The sequence below is a fragment of the Trachypithecus francoisi genome, unplaced genomic scaffold (assembly GCF_009764315.1).
Source record: "Trachypithecus francoisi isolate TF-2019V2 unplaced genomic scaffold, Tfra_2.0 Lachesis_group5, whole genome shotgun sequence".
NCBI classification, from domain to species: Eukaryota; Metazoa; Chordata; class Mammalia; order Primates; family Cercopithecidae; genus Trachypithecus; species Trachypithecus francoisi.
In genome coordinates this window covers 147617370-147638815 of record NW_022681470.1, presented here as the reverse complement: position 1 = coordinate 147638815, position 21446 = coordinate 147617370, and the positions used below count along the sequence as shown (strand labels likewise).

At 61.5% G+C, this 21446-nt stretch overlaps 3 protein-coding genes across 3 annotated transcripts; 2 read left to right on the top strand and 1 right to left on the bottom strand.

Annotated features, from left to right (window-relative positions):
• The first annotated feature begins 103 nt into the window (after window positions 1-103).
• SF3A2 (splicing factor 3a subunit 2) lies at window positions 104-12705 on the top strand. Its single transcript, XM_033195175.1, is given in 10 exon segments — window positions 104-237; window positions 7122-7284; window positions 8248-8319; window positions 8436-8482; window positions 9465-9574; window positions 10773-10822; window positions 10902-11042; window positions 11618-11686; window positions 11779-12162; window positions 12165-12705. Coding segments are annotated over 9 exon segments (1410 nt in total). The 5' UTR covers window positions 104-237; window positions 7122-7158; the 3' UTR covers window positions 12576-12705.
• Window positions 12706-13242: 537 nt separating this feature from the next.
• On the top strand, window positions 13243-16117 carry AMH (anti-Mullerian hormone). The gene is made up of 5 exons (XM_033195174.1): window positions 13243-13761; window positions 14376-14518; window positions 14690-14798; window positions 14886-15057; window positions 15148-16117. The coding sequence occupies exons 1-5, from the start codon at window positions 13347-13349 to the stop codon at window positions 16001-16003; spliced, it is 1695 nt and encodes a 564-aa protein (XP_033051065.1). The 5' UTR covers window positions 13243-13346; the 3' UTR covers window positions 16004-16117.
• Window positions 16118-16119: 2 nt separating this feature from the next.
• JSRP1 (junctional sarcoplasmic reticulum protein 1) lies at window positions 16120-20541 on the bottom strand (the record flags this gene model as incomplete). Its single annotated transcript, XM_033195398.1, has 7 exons — window positions 16120-16825; window positions 16943-17034; window positions 17651-17824; window positions 18214-18334; window positions 18478-18515; window positions 19241-19379; window positions 20443-20541. Coding segments are annotated over 7 exons (1131 nt in total), but the record flags the coding sequence as incomplete, so codon positions are not given.
• Between the last annotated feature and the right edge of the window lie 905 nt (window positions 20542-21446).

Genomic DNA, 21446 nt, shown 5'->3' with positions numbered 1-21446 from the left:
CGTTGTGTGCACGCGCGGTTTGCCTTCCTGGCCTCGCGTTCAGCCCCGCCCTCTCCAGCCCTTTCCCTCGCGCCTCCTGACCCTCCGACTCGCGCCGCTGGGTGGGCCGGGCATGCGCACACTAGAGGACCCGCCCCATTTGCCCTGGAAGTGCTTTCTTTGCCCGCGACGCGCGTGCGCCGAACGAAGTCGTGGCGGTGGCGGATCGAGGAGGCGATAACGCGGCCTCAGGCTCTGGTGAGGAGTGGAGCCGGTTGAGGGCGGCGGCCGACGCGGACCGGGGGTTCCCTGGGGAAGAGCGGACGTAGGAGAGAGGAGCTTGCGACAGGCCGCGGGCCGAGGGGCGGTCGGCGCCGTCGCTCCCCTCCCTCCTCCCGTGAGCATCCGGCCTTGTGCATCCTGTAGGCCCCGCGCTGGGCGGGCCTGGAGGGTCGGGCCCGCTCGGAACTCTATTTCCAAACTCCTGTTGGGAGGCCGCGCGCGGGGCCTCACGCCTGTAATCTCACCGCTCAGGGAGGGCTTGGCGGGAGGATCGCTTGAGTCCAGGAGTTCGAGACCAGGCTGGACAACACAGGGAGACCCCCATCTCTACAAAAAATTTTTAAAATTAGCCAGGAGTGGTGGTTGCGTCTGTAGCCCCAGCTACTCGAGAGGATCGCTTGATCCCGGAATGTCGAGGCTGCAGTGAGCCATGATCGCAACTACACTCCAGCCTGGGCAACAGAGCAAGACCCTGTTTCACAAAATGAAAAAGAAACAACTAAGACTCGTTGGGATCAGATCGGGATCGCGGCTGAAATGGTTTGGGCCTCCTTCCTTGTAGCCGAGAACACTTCTGCATGCTAATCTATACCTGTGAGTTCACTGGGGCTCTGTGATATAACTCCTGTGAGCCTCATTCCTCTTAAAACGGGAGTGACAGCTTCAACACCATGCTAAAGGCGACCAGGAAACGTTAGCTGGCCCCATTTTGCGGGTGCACACCGCTGTGAAGGTTGTTCGTGTGTATCCTGGGAGAACACCAAACAGCCAGGGGGAGCTCTGGAAAAGAGGTTGTTTGCTAGGTTTGACGAGAGAATGGTGTTGCCACCAAAAACTAATTCCTTCCCGCTGGTCCGGTCCCAGGTCCCGGAGTCCACCTTTCCTCAATTCTTAAGCTCATTTCCCCTGGTCGTGGTCGTTTTTTTGTCTCTCTGTTTGTTTGTTTTGAGACAGTGTCTTGCTCTGTCACCCAGGCTGGAGTGAGTGCAGTGGTGCAATCACAGTTTACTGCAGCCTCAAACTCCCATGCTCAAGCCATCCTCCTGCCTCAATCTCCCGAGTAGCTGGGACCACAGGTGCTCACCACCATGCCCGGCTAATTTTTGTATTTTTTTGTAGAGACGGAGTTTCGCCATGTTGCCCAGGCTGGTCTTGAACTCTTGACCTCAGGTGATCCACACCCCTACAGCCTCCCAAAGTGCTAGGATTACAAGCATTAGCCAGTACACCCGGCTCTTTTTTCTATTTTTTTTTTTTTTTGTAGAGATGGGGTTTTGCCACTCTGTTCCCTGATCTTTACCTTAGTAAATAACATACTTCTTCCTGGATTTATCAATTTGTAGATATCACCTGCCGATTTCTTGTCACGGCTGTTGAGATCTTCTCCCTCCCATCCACCCACTGCACCTTTGCCTTCCATATCCTGGATGAGTTTCTGTCATGAGCACAGTTGGTCATTGGTTGTATTTTCTTTCTTTTTTTTTTTTTTGAGACGGAGTCTGGCTCTGTCGCCCAGGCTGGAGTGCAGTGGCCGGATCTCAGCTCACTGCAAGCTCCGCCTCCCGGGTTTACGCCATTCTCCTGCCTCAGCCTCCCGAGTAGCTGGGACTACAGGCGCCAGCCACCTCGCCCGGCTAGTTTTTGTATTTTTAGTAGAGATGGGGTTTCACCGCGTTAGCCAGGATGGTCTCGATCTCCTGACCTCGTGATCTGCCCGTCTCGGCCTCCCAAAGTGCTGGGATTACAGGCTTGAGCCACCGCGCCCGGCCATTGGTTGTATTTTCTAAATAAGACGCAAAATGTTGTTGGCTGCTCAGGGCCGGGCGCGGTGGCTCACGCCTATAATCCCAGCACTTTGGGAGGCCAAGGCAGGTGGATCACGAGGTCAGGAGATCGAGACCCCCCTGGCTAACATGGTGAAACCCAGTCTCTACTAAAAATACAAAAAATTAGCCAGGCGTGGTGGCGGGTGCCTGTAGTCCCAGCTACTTGGGAGGTTGAGGCAGGAGAATGGTGTGAACCCGGGAGGCGGAGCTTGCAGTGAGCTAAGATCACGCCACTGCACTCCAGCCTGGGAGACACAGCAAGATTCCATCTCAAAAAAAAAAAATACATATATATATATATATATTTAGTTGCCTGCTAAAACAAGTAATGTGTTCAACTGGGTTTTTGTTATAGCATTGTATTTTCCCTTAAAGCTAATTAACTTTGTTTTTACTGTTAGCCTTTCTTTTCCCTAGTGTTTGTTTATTTTTCCACAAAGCTCCAGCATCTCATGCCTATCAGTTGTGTTTTGCACAGGTTTAAATAAATTGATCTCCCCCTCACCACTTCTTCCCTCCAAGACCCCCGTATGCTCTTCCTCCAAACTGGACTGGTTGTGCTCTGCCTGGAAGTGGAGCTGGTGTCCCAAACCTTCCTGTCCTTGCTGCCCTGTGCTGACCTCTGTTCCCAGTGTGGCCATCTCTTCCTCTTCTTGCTGTCAGAGCAGAACTTCTGGGAGCTTTGGAAGAAATAGATGATTTTTTTCGGGGATGGGGGAAGTCCTTGATTGTCTGAAAATGAGTTTATTTACCCTCATAGTTAGAAGTTTGGTGGGGTATAAAAATCTAGATTGAAATCCATATTTGTAGGCCGGGTGCGGTGTCTCACACCTGTAATCCCAGCACCTTGGGTGGCCGAGGCGGGTGGATCACCTGAGTTTGGGAGTTTGAGACCAGCCTGGCCAACCCGGCGAAACCCCATCTCTAAAGTATAAAAATTAGCCAGGCGTGTTGGCAGGCGCCTGTAATCTCAGCTACTCAGGAGGCTGAGGCAGGAGAATCGCTTGAACCTGGGAGGTGGAGGGTGCAGTGAGCCAAGATCGAGCTACGGCCTGGGCGACAGAGCAGGAATCCATCTCAAAAGAAAAAAAAATCTGTGTTTGCTCAGAACCGTGAAAGCAGTGTTTTCAGTGCGGTTCTCGAAAGATCGGTTCCTGTGCTGGTTTCTGATCTTTTCTGCTGAGTTTTCTTTGTCGAGTGGAAGCTGCACATCTTCCTGGGTGGTGTGTGGCGTGGTGTGAAATTCCCTGGTCTCCCCGTTCCCTGGGGTCTGTTTATTTTCTGATCTTGGTGAGTCCTTGGTATCTGGACAGTTTGGTTCCTTTAGTCCTGTGTTTTGTTTTTGTTTTGAGTTTTCTTGTTCTTAATGTTATTTCTGTGATCCTGTTTTTCATGTTTGGTTTTGTTGGGTACTTTTTCTGTGCTCATTCTGGAATGTCGCCTAGGTTCTTGCTTTTCCTCCTGTTTTTTCGACTCTTGGCTTTCCTTTATGAAAGGTTTGTTTGGCTCAGCTTCCAACTCTGGTATGGAATGTTTTGTTGGGATCGTCCCGTCTGTACTGTTCAAGGGCTTTTTGTTTTAATTCAACTTGGTGTCATTTGGCGCCCCGTCCTGGTTTTGTGGTGCTGCGGTTTCCCTCAGTAACGAAGGAGGGCGGCAGCAGTCTCTTATTGGGATTCCCATCAGTCTCTTTGTTCTCAGATGCGTGTGTTTCTCTTTAAGAACAAAGCGGCCGGCAGCTCTGTGTGAGCGCCACTTCTCATCCGGTAGGCCAGCTGCCCAGTGGTCTGGCGAGGAGCGGGGCTTTTCTTTGAGGTGTGGGGACCCCGAATGTTCGTATTTGAGGATTCTTCCTCTCGTGCTGTTTCCCCAGAAAAGACTCCTGGCCTCCCCCTGGGCGGGGGGGGCATCTGTGCTGGGCCGCCTGCCGCCTGAGCTGTGCCAGGGAGCCGCAGGGCTTCCCGCTGCCCAGTCGGCAGGTCGCGATTCGGTCCGCTCTTTTCAGCCTGACACTGGGCCCCCTTGCTCTGCTGGGCCTGTCTCTCTAACTCCAGAGGTCCTTTTGTGCCAGTTCTGCTGGGAATAAAGTTCTGATCTACTCGAGGGTCGTGGGGGATCGGAGCGTGGGACCTTCCCCAGGCTGCCGCCACATTTCAGCGGCTAGGGAGGGACGGTGTGGGCGTTCAGTGGCTGCGATGGCTAGGCTTGGGATCAGATGGCTTCTGGTTTTTGGATCAGTTTTTTACTTGGTGAGTGGTTGCGTATTGGTCTGGGTTTGGGTTTCTGTGGGCCAGACTGCACCGGCGACAGCTCCCTGTGACAGCTGGAGCTTGTGTCCTGAGCCAGCCACTGGCCGCTGGGGCGTTCTGTCTGGCCAGTTTAAGAAGTAACTAGGCTCGCCCTAGATGGATTTGAACTCTTGGCTTTGTTAGCATTTTGCCATCTAAGTTCCTTTTCCAGGTCCTCCCAGCCACTGGGTCATTAGAACATTCTGGAAATGTCACTAAAATGTGATGGGAAATAAGTACATCAGGATAGGTTGGTGGCTCTTATTGTGGCCATCTGCACCTCTCCTGGCCTCAGAAGCTGCGCTGCCCCTTCCTGCGTGGAGGAGCGAAGTGCAGGTCACTCCTGAGGCTGAGCCCCGCTCCTCCCGGGCCCTGGGTCCTCCACAGACATGTCCCGCCATCTGCTCTTCTTTCTACCAGACACTGCTGGCCATGAGGACGCATGGGCGGGCGCCGTGGAGAGTGCAGGCTTGGGGGTAGAGACCAGTGATGGCTCTGCAGAGCTTAGCCGCAGAGTAGGGGCATGGTCCAGGAGGGGCCACGACCAGGGACAAGCAGGGCATTCGCATGCTGCTGAATCCTTTCATGATGAAAGGAACAGGCCGTCCTCCTGGGAGAGGGGAGCGCTTGATGACTCCCCAAGATCTGTGTGTGGGAGTGCCTCCCAGCACCACGCCCCCCCGGGTTCTTGGGGTGCATCCGTGAAAGAAGGCTGATTCCTCGCCTTCTTGCACGTTCCCCCCCAGCGAGGGCTTGGTTCGGTGCTGAGGTGCGTGGAGGACTGTGGTTTCTGTGAGGCGTGGAGAGGCAAGTGCAGCTGCGGCCTGGTGGGAGGCTGCTCGCTGGGCTCCCCACGCACATCCCCTGATGTGAGTTTCATGTCGCTTGACCAGGAAATGCTTAAATGTCCTCCAGAGAAAAATTAGGCACTTCATGAACCTTTCGGGCGGCACCCACACAATCCCGCCCGCCTGTGCGCCGTCCGGAGACAGAGCCTCCCAGGCAGTTGTCAGCTGGTAGCAGGGACGGTGGGAGTTGGCGTGGCCTCCGGCTGACGGCACCAGCACGGAGAGGATGCAGTTCTCCCTGGTCCTGAAGAATGCGTGGTCAAGAAGCCGGAGGCAGGGAGGGCTCCTCGGGGCCAGAGGGTGGCGTTCCCGGCAAAGGCCAGTCCTTCTGGTGTCACAGTCTCCTTTTTCACAATGGAATGTTCTTTGTTTTGTGAAGGGATGGCGATGGTCATGGTGGTGGTTTCTCGAAGTTTACGTGACAACACGTAAAAATGGGTATTTCTGGGTGGGCTTTTGTGATGTCTGAACTTGTGATGGGGCGTCCGTGATGCTGCAGTGAGCTGGGAGGTCTGCCTCACCAGTCACCACGCTGGATCATTTTCATCAACTTGCCCAGGGAATAAAAACTGGGTGGGGAGGGCTCCTGGGTCCCCATAGATTAAGGGGTGACTTCAGGCCCCACCACAAGTCAGCAGCACAGCTGACCTGTCCCTCAGCGTGCCCCTGCACACCTGCGGCCACCATGGCACATCACTGCAGATGGAGTCATTCAGATGACACGGCTGTATCAGCTTCTGGTTCTGGGGTCAGAGTCCAAACAGTCCACAGGGCTCCATTCCTTCTGGAGGCTCTGGGGCAGAACTCGTTTCCTGCCTTTCCCAGCGTCCAGAAGCACCCGTGTCCCTCGCCTCAGGGCCCCTTCCTCCCCGTTGACAGCCACAGCACAGCCTCTCTGACTCTCAGCCTCCCGCCTCCTCTCTTGAGGTCACCCAGGATCACCTGTCGTTTTAAGATCCTCAAGGACCCTGTGAGGACATGGGGCCCCCAGGTCACCCAGGGTCATCTCCTGTTTTCAGACCCTCAAGCCCACCTGTGCATCCTTTTTTGCCATGAGGGGACATGTTCACACGTCCCGGGGATTCGGATGTGGACATCTGTGGGGGGCTATCATTCCCTCGGTCTCCTGGGCCCCATCTCTCTGAGCTCACCCACGGCTCTTAAACCAGGGCCCGGGGCCGACATTGAGCAGGCAAGGGGAAGAGTGCCAGGAGATGAGAGGAGGCTGCCTGGAGCTCAGGTTTGCACGGAGCCTGAAAGGGCGTGGGAAACCGTGGCAGGCCTGCGTCTGGAAGAGGGTGTTGGGGACTCAGCAGAGCCCTCCTGCGCCACAAGCAGATGTGACCAATCTCCTGGATGTTACCCAGTCAGGATGCAAAGATCAGTGTCCTCACCTCCCAACAAGTTTACAGCGAACCCAAGAGATAGAATTAGGTTGGGGACAAGTAAGTGTAGCCAACCAGAGAGGGAGTTCAGAGGAAGGCTTGAACACTGGGGGCTTGGGCAGTCCGGGATGGCTCCCTGGTGGTGGTGACTCGTTCGTAAGAATTTGGCCTTCCCTTTATGCCTGCTCTGGGCTCCCCATCGCCATTTCAGGTCTCCAAGCCTTGGCACTCTGGGCTAGAGTGGCTTCTTCTCCATCCCTCACGTATGCTCATTTGGAGACAGGCTCCAGCTTCCTCGTGTCTGTGCCTGTCCACATTGGGCCTCGGCCTCCTGGAAGAGACTGGGTGCACTTTGGGGTGGCCCCCTCAGGGCTGGTTAGACCCTGGCTCTGGGAGTGCAGGGCGAGGGGCCGAGGTCTCGCAGGCTCCAGCCTGGTGGCCTGGCCCAGGGAGGTCCCAGCAGCAGCCCCGAGTTCGGAGCCATCCTTCTCACTCTCCTCTTGGCCTCCACAGGTGTCTCCCAGTCTGCTAAAGCCCCAAGGCCGTCACCATGGACTTCCAGCATCGCCCTGGGGGCAAGACCGGCAGCGGGGGCGTGGCCTCCTCCTCTGAGAGCAACCGTGACCGCAGGGAGCGCCTCCGGCAGCTGGCCCTAGAGACCATCGACATCAACAAGGTGGGCCAGCCACCGTGCAGCCGCCTGTGGCGGGGCTCGGCTTTCCAGGACAGCCCTGGAGAGGGCGCCGAGGCTCTTCCTGGGCCTCCACCCAGCCTGGGCGATGCAGCCCCGTGTCCAGATGCTCCCCTGTTGCCCCGAGCAGCCACAGCTCCCTTCTGTCCACCTTAGAGAGCAGACCCTCTGTGGCTCTGAGCTCCGTGTGGAAATGTTTTGTTCTCTCCAAAACCTTCTGTTTTGCATCATTTAATTTTCTGGGAGTGGGGAGAGCTTATGTCAGTCCAGCCAGATGTGGTGAAGGGCAGCCTTTGATTTTAGCTTGTGCAGAGGCAGGGATGAGCCGGGTCCCCTCAGCACCGTGGACATGGGGACTGGAGCACTCTCTGTGTACCCTGACATGCCCCACGGACCTGGCCTGTGACGAGGGCTCTGTCACTGTCCCTGTCTTCCAGATGAGGTCACGGGTGGAGGGGCTGCCCCAGCCACAGATGGTGGAGTTAGCCTTTGAACTCCAGCGTCTGAGACAAGAGGCGTGCGCCCGGCTGCCCCGGCTTAGGGCCTGGAGATGGGCGGGTCTCTGGGCCTTCAGTGTAGCCCATTTGCTTTTCTTGTGCCTGTGTCTGCCTTGTGCCGACCACTGGCGTGGTGGCGTGGGCAGCGGACGGCTCCCTGCATCGGGAGTGACCAGGAGTGCTGTCCTGACTCTGCCTCCCTCTGACTCAGAACCACCAGGAAGGTGGTGCAGGGGGCTCCCTGGGAACCCCCGCTGCTCAGAGCCTGGGCCACAGCCCCAGCCGGTGACACCTGTGCTCACGAAGGCCTCCCGCCGGATCCCCCATTTTCAGAAACGCTGGACCACCATCAGGGACAGCCATGCCTGTACAGAAAGGGGATCCTGCCTCTGAGGGCCCTGACCGCAGCCAGCCTTGATCTGTCTAACGGGCGCCTGTTCTTCCCCTCCAGGACCCGTACTTCATGAAGAACCACCTGGGCTCTTACGAATGCAAGCTCTGCCTGACGCTTCACAACAATGAGGTGCGGCCTGTGCCCGGCTGCGGGCAGCTCGCGGCGGGCTGAGTGGCTGACGTCAGGGGACCTGCCTGTGTCTGTCTGCCCGGCCCCGAGTCATGTGCGTTTCCTTTCCACTCCAGGGGAGCTACTTGGCACATACCCAGGGGAAGAAGCACCAGACCAACCTGTGAGTACCCCGTGCCCCTCTGATGCCTGGTGCTCCAGCAGCTGTCGGCTCAAGTCTCTGTGAGCCTCACGGGCCACTGCTCCACGGCCGGGAAGCCAGCCTGGCCTGGGCCTCCCTGGGCGCTGGAGTACGGTTTCTGGGGAGCATTAGAGAACAGAGGCGTGGATGGCTGAGGCAGGCAGATCACTTGAGGTCAGGAGTTCGAGACCAGCCTGACCAACATTGTGAAACTCCATCTTTACTAAAAATACAAAAATTAGGCTGGGCATGGTGACGCACACCTGTAATCACAGCTACTGTGGACTACTGTGGAGGCTGAGGCAGGAGAATCTTGAGTCTGGGAGGCAGAGGTTACAGTGAACCGAGATGGTGCCACTGCACTCCAGCCTGGGCGACAGAGCGAGACTCAGTCTTATTTAAAAAAAAAAAAAAAAAAAAAAAAAGGCCGGGCGCAGTGGCTTACGCCTGTAATCCTAGCACTTTGGGAGACCAAAGTGGGCAGATCACCTGAGGTCAGGAGGGCAAGACTAGCCTGACCAACATGGAGAAACCCCATCTCTACTAAAAATACAAAAAAAATTAGCCGGGCGTGGTGGTGCACGCCTGTAATCTCAGCTACTGGGGAGGCTGAGGCAGGAGAATCGCTTGAACCCAGGAGGCGGAGGTTGCGGTGAGCTGAGATCGCGCCACTGCGCTCCAGCCTGGGCAACAAGAGCAAAACTCGGTCTCAAAAAAAAAAAAAAAGCAGAGGCATGGAGTTGCTGGAAGGACCCCAGCCAGGGACAGTGAGCATGACAGGAAGAGAACGTGCCTGTCCTATCCCTGTTCTCAGCCAAACCCCAGGGCCCCTCCCAGGCCCCTGGCCCTCCTCATCCCTCAGCTTGTAGTGAGCTCCAAGGTCAGGGGGCTTCTGGCACCTGGGCCCGTGGCCTTGGTGCCTGTGTGTGGGGGGGCCCCAGCACCACGTCCATCCTGCCTGCAGGGCCCGGCGAGCCGCCAAGGAGGCCAAGGAGGCCCCTGCCCAGCCCGCACCTGAGAAGGTCAAGGTGGAGGTGAAGAAGTTTGTGAAGATCGGCCGCCCAGGCTACAAAGGTGAGTGCCCGGAGCGGCGCTGGCCACAGCCGCTGCTGCTGCATGAATAGGTTCTTTGGGCTCCAGTGCAGGAGGCGCAGCCCTGAGACCCTCGTTCCTGAGCCGCTGCTTTCTGGCCTTGGTGGCCATCCCTCACCCACCTGCAGCCTCTGGCGTTGTGTCTGGGAGCTGTCAGGCTGAGCCTGATAAGCACCCGTCTCACCCAGCGGCCCCCTTTCCCAGCTGAGCCACAGTCTGTGCCCTCCTGTCCGAGTGTTGTGGAAGCTTCTGGGGATTCTTGCCAAGCAAAAGAGTGGAAGTGGAGGTGTGGTGAGCCCTGGCACCTTCCCCCGGTTAACCTTGAAGCCTCTGAAGGAGGACAGGAAGAAGCGGCTGTTAGAGGCGGCTCCTCCGGGACCCTCAGCAGTGGGAATGGCAGGAGGTGACCTGGTTCAGAAAGCCAGGGAAGCGGCCAGGGTAGGAGAGACAGACTTGTGTCTGTAGGGTCAGGAAGGTGGGCACGCTACCCAGCAAGTGTTCTTTACGAAAGGTGGGGACAGCCTGTGTGCCTGGCCTCCAGACAGGAGCCTGCAGGGCACAGGCCCTGGGGCAGGTGCACTGGGTGGACGAGGGCGGCTAGAGCGGCAGACTCCTGGTGGGGATGCCCTGACAGGTCCTGAGCTTGGGCTCTGGGCAGTGAGGAGGCGGAGGGCTTGTGAATGTGCGTGCCTGAGGCTGTTTGGAGAGTGGCCAGGCCGTAGGTGGCCCAGCAGCCATTCTCGGAGTCCAGGCTGCTGAGCTCTGGTGGGAAAGGCATCGTCTCCCGCTCACCCATGGTGTCAGCCATGGTGTCGACCCTGTTCAGGCGGCCCCACTCTAATCCTAGAGCCCGGATGCCAAGGGCCCCTCCCTACCCAGCGGCCCCGACTCCTGCTGGGTAGTGTCCCAGCACCCTGGATGAAGGGCTCTGGGGATTGGGGCAAAGGAGCACCACCCTCAGTCCCTGCCCGAGTGACTCTGCAGGTAGCTCAGCCCTGGCGCACCTGTGCCTTCACCTATACCAGAGTCCCGGAGCCTGGGCAGAGATTGATGGTTGCCCGGAGCCACAGGGCCTCCCCTGGGGTCTCGCCCCCGTTCAGTGGGTGGCATTAGCCCACCCCTGGTCCCTCAGCTTTGGGGAGGACAAATAGCCGGGACCTGAGAGCTTTCTGTGTTGCAGTGACCAAGCAGAGGGACTCGGAGATGGGCCAGCAGAGCCTCCTCTTCCAGGTGAGATCAGGGGCTTGGGTGTGGGGGGTGGCCAAAGGCACCTGAAAGGCGGCGCTGCCACCTGGCTGTGTCCCCACAGATCGACTACCCTGAGATCGCCGAGGGCATCATGCCACGCCACCGCTTCATGTCTGCGTACGAGCAGAGGATCGAGCCTCCGGACCGGCGCTGGCAGTACCTGCTCATGGCCGCTGAGCCCTATGAGACCATCGCCTTCAAGGTAGCATGGCTGCGGGGTCCCCTGGGCCCCCTGAGATGTGCGAGCCAGAAGGATCTGCACAGGCTGGGCAGGGCACCCCTCCTGTCAGGCTGTGGGGTCCCCTGGGATCCCCGAGACAGAGCCAGAAGGGTCTGTGCAGGCCAGGCAGGGCACCCCTCCCATTGGGCTTTGCGGGAGGGGGCCTGCTTGGGCTCCACTGTGCCCATGGAGAAGGGAGGCCGGCAGGGCTGAGCGCTGGGCCTGTGAGGCCTTCACCAAGTGACCTCACGTCTTGGTCCAGGCTGCTGGAGGGCTTCCCACAGCCTGTGCCCACGCCTGGACAAGGCAGCCATCAGGAAACAGTACAAACGGCGCCTGTCCAGGGCAGGGGCCAGCCGTGTGCTAGCATTGAGGCCGGGTCTGTGTCACTCCAGAACTGAACCCTGTGCCCATCGAAAGTCTTACCAGGCCGGGGCCTTCTCCTGGACTCCCAGGGTGGAGTCCGGGCCAGGGAGGTTAACGCCTCAGGGTCCCTGTCTGACGGCTGCCCTGAGGTCACAGGGACCAGGAGCCCTCTCTGTCTCCCGCCCTCCCAGGTGCCGAGCAGAGAGATCGACAAGGCGGAGGGCAAGTTCTGGACACACTGGAACCGGGAGACCAAGCAGGTGAGTGGCTAGCCCTGAGCTTGGCTCCTTCCTGCCCAGCGCGGGTGGCCCTAGCCTCGCCCTGCCTGCTGAACCCTTCTCCGTCTCTCTAGTTCTTCCTCCAGTTCCACTTTAAGATGGAGAAGCCCCCGGCTCCGCCCAGCCTCCCTGCCGGCCCCCCTGGGGTGAAGCGGCCTCCACCCCCGCTGATGAATGGTCTGCCCCCTCGGCCACCGCTGCCCGAGTCTTTGCCACCGCCACCGCCAGGAGGCCTACCTCTGCCACCCATGCCCCCCACGGGGCCTGCACCCTCAGGGCCCCCGGGACCACCCCAGCTACCCCCGCCAGCTCCAGGGGTCCACCCCCCGGCCCCAGTGGTGCATCCCCCCGCATCTGGCGTCCATCCCCCAGCTCCTGGGGTCCATCCCCCAGCTCCTGGCGTCCATCCCCCAGCCCCTGGAGTCCACCCACCAACCTCTGGGGTCCACCCCCCAGCCCCGGGGTCCACCCTCCAGCCCCCGGGGTTCACCCTCCAGCCCCCGGGGTTCACCCACCAGCCCCCGGGGTTCACCCACCAGCCCCCGGGGTTCACCCACCAGCCCCGGGGGTCCATCCTCCCCCATCAGCAGGGGTTCACCACCAGGCCCCAGGGGTACACCCAGCAGCCCCTGCCGTTCACCCTCAGGCCCCGGGGGTGCACCCACCAGCCCCAGGGATGCACCCTCAGGCCCCGGGAGTCCACCCCCAACCTCCTGGGGTCCATCCAGCTCCTGGGGTCCACCCTCAGCCTCCTGGAGTTCACCCCTCAAATCCTGGGGTGCACCCCCCAACTCCCATGCCCCCAATGCTGAGGCCCCCACTCCCCTCCGAAGGCCCAGGAAACATACCTCCCCCTCCCCCAACCAACTGAGAAGCTGCTCCCTCCCCCAGCAAGCCCAGTGCCAGGTGCTCCTGCCTTTTCCCACGGAGAAGGCTGCTCTTTTGTATGGCCCCTGCTCATTAAACAGCCTTCTCCAGCCCTGAGTGCACTGATGTCCGCAGCGCTGCCCTCCCTTGTCAGTGCTGTGTGGGAGTGCCAGGCACAGCACCATCCCTGAGTTTGCGCCGACTGGGGAGGGCCTGGAGACACCTGTGGGAGGCCTGAGAGACAGCTGTACCTTGGAGGTGGCCTGGTGGAGGACAGACTCCACCAGCCAGCTAGGAGGGGGTCTGGGATCCTGTCCTGGGGAGGGAAGAGCAGACTGCGATATCCTTGGGGTCTCCAGACAGCCCACCAGGGGTTGGGAGGGTGAGCAGGGACAGGGCGCCCCCACTGACTTGGGACCCTCCTCCTCCAGGCCCACCCCTTAGCACCCAGGACATCTGGGCCCCCCGCCCCCAGCGCTGTCTAGTCTGGCTGCCTGGCCATCACTCCCAGCCTGGTTCCCACTCCTGTGCCTTCTGGGGACGGGCCCTCAAGGACAGCATGTTGACAAATCAGGCCCAGCTCTATCGCTGTGGGGAGGGAGATAGGCTGCTGGCGACAGAAAGGGCTCTTTGAGAAGGCCACTCTGCCTGGAGTGGGGGCGCCGGGCACTGTCCCCCAAGGTCGCGGCAGAGGAGATAGGGGCCTGTCCTTTACAAACGCCCCACCTTCCACTTGGCTTCCACAAGGCGGGCAGCCCAGTCCCTGGCAGCACCCATGATGCGGGACCTGCCTCTCACCAGGCTGACCCTGGTGCTGTCTGCCCTGGGGGTTCTGCTGGGGACTGCGGCCCTCAGAGCAGAGGAACCAGCTGTGGGCACCGGTGGCCTCATCTTCCGAGAAGACTTGGACTGGCCGCCAGGCAGCCCACAAGAGCCTCTGTGCCTGGTGGCACTGGTTGGGGACAGCAATGGCAGCAGCATCCCCCTGCAGGTCATGGGGGTTCTGAGCGCCTATGAGCGGGCCTTCCTGGGGGCCGTGCAGCGGGCCCGCTGGGGCCCCCGAGACCTGGCCACCTTTGGGGTCTGCACCCCCGGTGACAGGCAGGCTGCCTTGCCCTCTCTACGGCGGCTGGGGGCCTGGCTGCAGGACCCTGGGGGGCAGCGCCTGGTGGTCCTGCACCTGGAGGAAGGTACGTGGGGCCCAGCCCCGAGCTTGGCACCGCCGGCCTCCTTCAGGTGGGCCGGTTCCTCCCAGGGAAGATCAGGGGCTGGCAGAGCCCACACCCTGGGCAGGGAGGCTGTGGTCTTGTTCTGGGACTGGGTTGTGGGTCCATGGCCTGGAAGGTGGGCACGGCGCTCTGTCCTGTCCCTGAAGCCCAGCTCTTAGACCCGCCCCTGCTGCAGTCGCAGGGAGAGAGCTGCTGTCTTCTTGCCACCCATGAAGAAACCACCATGTGACTCGGGCCGGTGGAGCCCTCCTCCCCACAGCCCCACACCTGGCCAGCCTGTTCTCGGGGCCCCTGGCCTGAGAGACTCCCTGCGGGGAAGGGGCTTCATCGGGTGCCCTAACCCAGAGACCCCAGGGCAGCAGCCCCACCCACAGCCTCAGACGCAGCCTCTGCTTGCCCCGGCGGTCACCGCTCCCTGGCTGCAGGAAGGCAGTGAAGAGGGACACTTTGTCCCCCGCTCGAGGTCCCCTGCACAGTGGCCAGAGCAGCAGGGACGGATCCCAAAGACTCCCAGGGGACTGTGGGACGGGCCTGGCCTTCAATAGCTCAGGCGTCCCCTGCTGTCCTGGCTGCAGTGACCTGGGAGCCGACACCCTCGCTGAGGTTCCAGGAGCCCCCGCATGGAGGAGGCGACCCCCTGGAGCTGGCGCTGCTGGTGCTGTACCCTGGGCCTGGCCCTGAGGTCACTGTGACGACGGCTGGGCTGCCAGGTGCCCAGGTACCAGGGGGTTGCATGGGGCATTGCCTGGGCCACGGCAGGGGCATGGATTTGTTGCAGGGTCTGCGGTACTGAGAGGAGCGTAGAACCAGTGGCAATGGGAGGAAGGGCACCGGTAGAGCAGGGCTGGCTAAGCCTCCATCCAGCCGGCCTGAGCTCTGGTCTCCACAGAGCCTCTGCCCATCCCGGGACACTCGCTACCTGGCCTTGGCGGTGGACCGCCCTGCGGGGGCCTGGCGCGGCTCCGGGCTGGCCTTGACCCTGCAGCCCCGCGGAGAGGGTAGGTGTGCGTGGAGAGGGACCGGGCGCCGGGTCGACTGCCCTCAGCCCCCAGCCCCTGAGCCAGCCCCACGCCCACCCACCGCAGGTTCCCTCCTGAGTACGGCCCGACTGCAGGCACTGCTGTTCGGCGACGACCACCGCTGCTTCACGCGGATGACCCCGGCCCTGCTCCTGCTGCCGCGGTCCGAGCCCGCGCCGCTGCCCACGCCGCTGCCCGCGCAAGGCCAACTGGACACCGTGCCCTTCCCGCCGCCCAGGTGCGCGCAGGCCCGGGGGCATGGGGCAGGAGCAGGCGGGGGCGGCGTGGCCTCGCGCCCGCTCTCAACTTCCCTAACTGCGGGTTCCAGGCCATCCGCGGAGCTCGAGGAGTCGCCGCCCAGTGCAGACCCCTTCCTGGAGACGCTCACGCGCCTGGTGCGGGCGTTGCGGGGCCCCCCGGCTCGGGCCTCCGCGCCGCGCCTGGCCCTGGACCCGGACGCGCTGGCCGGCTTCCCGCAGGGCCTGGTCAACCTCTCGGACCCCGCGGCGCTGGAGCGCCTGCTCGACGGCGAGGAGCCGCTGCTGCTGCTGCGGCCCACCGCGGCCACCACCGGGGACCCCGCGCCCCTGCACGACCCCGCGTCGGCGCCGTGGGCGACTGCCCTGGCGCGCCGCGTGGCTGCCGAGCTGCAAGCAGCGGTTGCCGAGCTGCGCAGCCTCCCGGGTCTGCCTCCAGCTGCAGCCCCGCTGCTGGCACGCCTGCTCGCGCTCTGCCCAGGCGGCCCCGGCGGCCCCGGCGATCCCCTGCGAGCGCTGCTGCTTCTGAAGGCGCTGCAGGGCCTGCGCGCGGAGTGGCGCGGGCGGGATCCACGCGGGCCGGGGCGGGCACAGCGCAGCGCAGGGGCCACCGCCGCCGACGGGCCGTGTGCGCTGCGCGAGCTCAGCGTAGACCTCCGCGCGGAGCGCTCCGTACTCATCCCGGAGACCTACCAGGCCAACAATTGCCAGGGCGTGTGCGGCTGGCCGCAGTCCGACCGCAACCCGCGCTATGGCAACCACGTGGTGCTGCTGCTGAAGATGCAGGCCCGTGGGGCCGCCCTGGCGCGCCCCCCCTGCTGCGTGCCCACCGCCTACGCGGGCAAGCTGCTCATCAGCCTGTCGGAGGAGCGCATCAGCGCGCACCACGTGCCCAACATGGTGGCCACGGAGTGTGGCTGCCGGTGACCCCTGCGCCGCGCGGACTCCTGCCCCGAGGGGCCGGACGTACCCCAGCTCGCGCCCCTTCCCATATTTATTCGGACCCCAAGCATCGCCCCAATAAAGACCAGCAAGCAACCGAGTGGGGTGTCCGTGCGTGTTAGGGGGCCGCCCGCCTCTCCTTGCGCACGGCCTGGGTCCACCCTTTAGCGCTCGCTGTCGTTCCCCTGCCTGAAGCGCCCCGCGACGCTCTTTCAGGCCCTGGATTCGGTGCCGAGTCCAGGCGTAAAGCAGATGACTCTGCGGCCCGCAGCCCTCGCTTTATTCCGCCAGGGTGGCGGGTTGTGGAGAAGGTGTCCCTGGACTCGGGCGCGGGCCGGCTTAGTCCCGCCCCTTGCCTGCGCGGAGCTTCTGGCGACTCCCAGGCCGCTGCTCCTCATCGGGACGCCTCGGGGAGACCCAGGCCTGCCTCTTCCTGGGCTCGGCGTCCCTAGAGTCCCGTGCCCACGGCCGATGGCCCCCTTCGCGTGACTCCCAGCGCCGAGGTAGCGCTTCCCGGGGCTCCCTGGCGGCCCGTGGCCTCTCCTCCTTCCGCGGCCTCTCTTTCTTCGGCCTCTCCTCCTTCCGCGGCTTCTCCTTCCGCGGTTTCCCCTCTCTCCGAGGCCTCTCCTTGGGTCCCCGGGCTGCGAGGGGCGTACGGTCCTCCCCGACGGCCTCTCCGGTGGCCTCGCCAGGCTCCTCTTCGTCCTTCTCTGCAGCCTCCCGACTCCTGGGAATCTTGGGTCTGACCTCTGCCTCGGCCCGGGGCGCAGGCAGCGCTGATGGGGGCGCCTGGGCCTCTAACTTAGGCTGCAAGACAGAGAGTGAGGTCCTGGGGTAAGCGCCCACCTTGCCCCCGGCCCGGGCTCCTTCTTTCCCTGGGGATGAAGGCCCCACTGCCCGCAGTCACTGGAAGGAAGCGCTTACCAGGGGCGACGATGGCTCCCTCGGGGCCGAGCTTGGCGGGACCCAGGGCTCGGGCGCACGCGCTTGGACTGCTGCTTCCCCAGCCACGGCGTCTGCAGCGACAGGGTCGGGACCCGAGTCAGCTGGGTCGAGGCATGGACTACACTGTTCATCCGTCCCTCACCCCTAGAGCCCCTCTCCCTGGACAGTTGGGGTGAGGCTCCTGCGGTACGGCTGAGGCTAAGGATGCCCCGAGCCGTGGGAGGGACTCCGGGACTCCGCTGTTGCGGAGCGCCCCTCCTCCGAACGTCGCTCTTTCAATCGGTCATTCTTCCCCCCGACCACGGGCTGTAGGAGACCCCTAGCAAGGGACGGGTCGCAGGAGTGCCCCCGGGGGGCGCTCACGAGCTGAGCGGTCCCCAGAGAGGGTGCAGGAGGAAGGCGGCAGAACGCTACGCGGGAGGAAGGGTTGCACAAGGTCCATCCGAAAGCCAGAAACTACTCGCGGCGAGGGGAATGGGCCCCGCAAAAGGTCCAGACGGGGTGAGAGGGGCGCGCATGGCCCATCACTTAAGGGGAGATGTACAAACCAACTTTGGGGGCGTGCAAAACCTAGCCCTGGGAAGAAGGCTCCCAGACCCCACCCTTGCGTCACAGGGCCCTTCCTTGGAAGAATAGGCGCACAGGTAGACCCCAGCCTCGTCCCACCTCTGGGGAGCCCGCGCTCACCGCGGCACAGCTGGAAAGCCGAGCCCAGCAGCGCCACCAGCGAGGCGAGCACCAGGCACTTGTTGAGCGACAGGTCTCCCCAGGGCAGCTCCTGGCTCAGGGCCGGGGGTTGCGGCGGCGGCTGCGGGGGCGGCGCGGTCTGCGCCTTCTTGCGCGCGGGGGCGCTCCGAGGGCCTGCAGGGGCAAGGGCGTGCTGCTTTGTGGCCACTGGCTCTGCGCCGCCCCATTCCCCGGGCACAGGGGGCAAGAGAGAGGCCTGCGCCCTGAACCCGGCGCACCCTGCCTGCCTGTGCGGCCCTGGGCGCAGGTGAACCCAGCCCCGGTGCCCCGCAGCTGCACGGGGATGCCCAGAGTTTCTGGAAGTTAACTTCCGGGAGCTGAGTGGCTTAGCCGGTATTATCACGCATTAGTAGAGGCTCCCGGCCCGTTGACTCGCTGCCTGCCACACTTCGACGCCACTCAACCAGGACACCCCCCAAGATCCAAGGACCCAGCTCCGGGACCTGAGCCTGACACCAGTCCGTTCCCACCCCACACCTCACCCACGCCTCCTGCAAACCCACTCGCTCCGGCTTTCAGCCTCTCCTTCCCCGTTCCTGGGGTCCCCCTGGCGGCAGGCTCTTTTTCCATCTTCTTGGGCCTGGTGTCCACACTGCGGCCTTCAGCCACCGGCTCCTGAGAGTCCTGTGGTTATCATGAGACATTCCACATGTTTCCTTCCGGTGCCAAACCCTTCCCGTGGGCTTTAGACACCTGCCTCCCTTGGTCGGCTTGTCCCCAACTCCCCAGGTGTCCTGGGTTAAAGGTTGAGGGTCCCCGCTACTCACGTGGGGCGGGCTGCCGGAGTCGGCCAGCCTGGGTGTTGCTGTGAGAACAGAGGGACAGTCAAGGTTGTGGGGACCCCCAGGCCAATCCCACCCTCTCCCCTGGCCCTGCTGGGTGACGCGCGGGTGACTAACCCCATCTTGTAGATAAGAAAGTAGACGGAGGCCAGCACAGTGGTTCACACCTGGACTCCCAGCACTTTGGGGAGGCTGAGGTGGGAGGATCACCTGAGCCCAGGAGTTTGAGACCAGCCGGGGCAACACAGTGAGACCCCATCTCTAAAAAAAGAAAAACTAGCCAGACATGGTGGCCAGCACCTGTGGCCCCAGCTACTTGGGAGGCTGAGGCAGGAGGAGCACTTGAACCTGAGAGCTCAAGGCTGCAGTGACCTATGATCATGTCACTGTACTCCAGCATGGAAGACAGAATGAGGCTCAGCCTCAAAAAATAAAAAATAACAATAATAAAAAATATAAAAATATAAAGAAAGCAGACAGGCTTGGAGACAGCTTTGCCCGAAGACACAAAGCATTTCAGTGGCAATGCGGGATTGGAACCTAGATCTGTATAGCCTAGCACTTGTCTTCCTTGGGGGCTCCTTACAGACCCCTGAGGCAGAAATGAGGGCCAGGGGTTGAACCTGGGGAGCACAGTTTAAGCCAGTCCAGTGTGGGAGGCTAAGCAGCTCTGGTCTCTGAAGATGGGCCTCCTGGCTCAAGGGGACCATCAGGGAGGGGCTTCCTCCCGCCAGCACCACAAGGATACCTGGAGCCCTGTCCTCCTGTGGCTCAGCCAGCGCAGAGTGGTCCTCCAGGGCCTGGCAGCTGCCCAGGCCGCCATCCAGCTCCTCCCAGGCGCTGGCTGCCATGGAGATGACTGGAGCAGCAGCAGGTCCTGGGCCAGGCTAGGAGGGGTGGGGAACAAGGTCTTGCATTTACTGAGTCCCTGCCACGGGCCTGGGCCTGACCTGGAGGTTCTGTGGACACCAAGTAACAGGCCCCGCCCTGCCACTCCCAACCGAGGCTGTGATCTCTGCCTCAATCACCACTCACTCGGGAAATTCACACTCATGCCAGGCATGGCCCGGCACCCACACCAGGCATCTCCCTGACCCTGCATGCCAGCCCTGGGGCCCCTCCCTGTAGCCCAGCCTTGCTGGGGCCCAATATCCATCAGCACAGCAGCCAAGGCTGCTCTGGCCCAGAGAGGGCAGGAGCCCCTGCAGGGCAGCACAGCAATAAGTCCGAGACACACCCCAAACCAAAACTCTTGGCCCCAGTGGCAGCTCATGTTCTCTGAGACCAGGGACTATTTTTATCTGGTGCCTGAGGCCAGCGGGACAGGCTAACAGGTGCCCCAGCCCCTCCCAGGCCTCTGCTTTCATGGGGTCTCCCTCTGGGCCACCCTGACCTGCCATTCTGGGCACTTACATCCCGCCGCAAGACCCTGTGAGTCTACAGGCTCGGCCTCCAGCAGCAGAACCATCCTGGCTCTGGTTGTGACAGGCCGGGGCAGGGGAGGAGGGTCTCGGGGGCGGTCTTCTGATCCTGACACAGAGTACCCTGCCTTGTCCCACTAACTCTGTTCCCATATGACAGATGAGGAAACTGAGGCTAGAGACAGCGCCATTGGCTGGAGGGCGCAAGGAGCTTCAAGTCAGACTCAGAGCTGTACTCTTCAGGGTCTCCACGGCCTCTGGCTGCTGGGATTAGGGTGTCCCTATATCTAGACTGAAAAACCACCCAGCCCTGGGGCTCCAAGACCTGGAAGGGGCCTATCGCGTGGCCATGGGGGAGGGGCCGAACAAGCATGGGAGGCCGGTGTGCGGACCCTGGGTGTGCATGGGGGGCAGCTCCAGGAACTGGGGACCCTTACAGTCCTCCGCAACACGCTTCCACACCCCGGGAGCCCACACCTCTGCTCGGGACTCCCCCAGCCTCACTTCCTTACCCCCGAGCGTCACTCACCCACCAGCCGCTTTGCTGAGCCTTGCGGACAGGATGGAGGATGGGGAGGGTGGCCTGTGATGGACGGCAGCAGGTGGCCGGAGACCACGAGTGAGCCAATCAGCGTGCCCGCGGGAGTGAGGTCACAGCCGGGAGTCCCCCACCCTTCCCTGCCATTGCAGCGGGGCAGGACATTGCTCCTACTCACTCAGCACTGGCCACTGCCATGCCAGGGAGACATAGCGCCTGCAGCTGGGACTACAGGCGTGCACCACCAAACCCGGTAAATTATTTTTTATTTTTTACTTTTTTTTGAGACGGAGTCTCGCTCTGTTGCCCAGGCTGGAGTGCAGTGGCGCCATCTCAGCTCACTGCAAGCTCCGCCTCCCAGGTTCACACCATTCTCCTGCCTCAGCTTCTCGAGTAGCTGGGACTACAGGCGCCTGCCACCACACCTGGGTAATTTTTTTGTGTGTTTTTAGTAGAGATGGGGTTTCACTATGTTGCCCAGGCTGGTCTCGAACTCCTGGGCTCAAGTGATCCACCCGCCTTGGCCTCCCGAACTGCTGGGATTACAGGTGTGAACCACCATGCCCTGTCTCTATGCTTAACTTTTTGAAGAGCCGCTAGTCTCTTTTCCAAATTGACTGCACTGTTTTACCTGCTCAGCAGCCACACAGGACTGTTCTAACTTCTCCACATCCAACTCATCATTTTCCAGTTTCTTTGTTTTTTTATTGCCAGCCTAGTGCGTGTGAACGGCATGATCTCATTGTGGTTTTGATTTGCATTTCCCTGGTCAAAATAAATAGTTTTTTTTTTTTTTAAGAGACCCGGTCTCAAGGCCAGGCACGGTGGCTCACGCCTGTGATCCCAGCACCTTGGGAGGCCGAGGCGGGCAAATCACGAGGTCAGAAGATCCAGACCATCCTGGCTAACACGGTGAAATCCTGTCTCTACTAAAAATACAAAAAATTAGCCGGGCGTGGTGGCGGGCACCTATAGTCCCAGCTACTCGGGAGGCT

Excerpts from the sequence above, each read along its gene's own strand:
- AMH (XM_033195174.1), top strand. The coding sequence starts at position 13,347 with ATGATGCGGGACCTGCCTCTCACCAGGCTGACCCTGGTGCTGTCTGCC. Across the intron at positions 14,519-14,689 it reads CTGGGCTGCCAGGTGCCCAG|AGCCTCTGCCCATCCCGGGA; the intron begins GTACCAGGGGGT and ends TGGTCTCCACAG. Across the intron at positions 14,799-14,885 it reads CCTGCAGCCCCGCGGAGAGG|GTTCCCTCCTGAGTACGGCC; the intron begins GTAGGTGTGCGT and ends CACCCACCGCAG.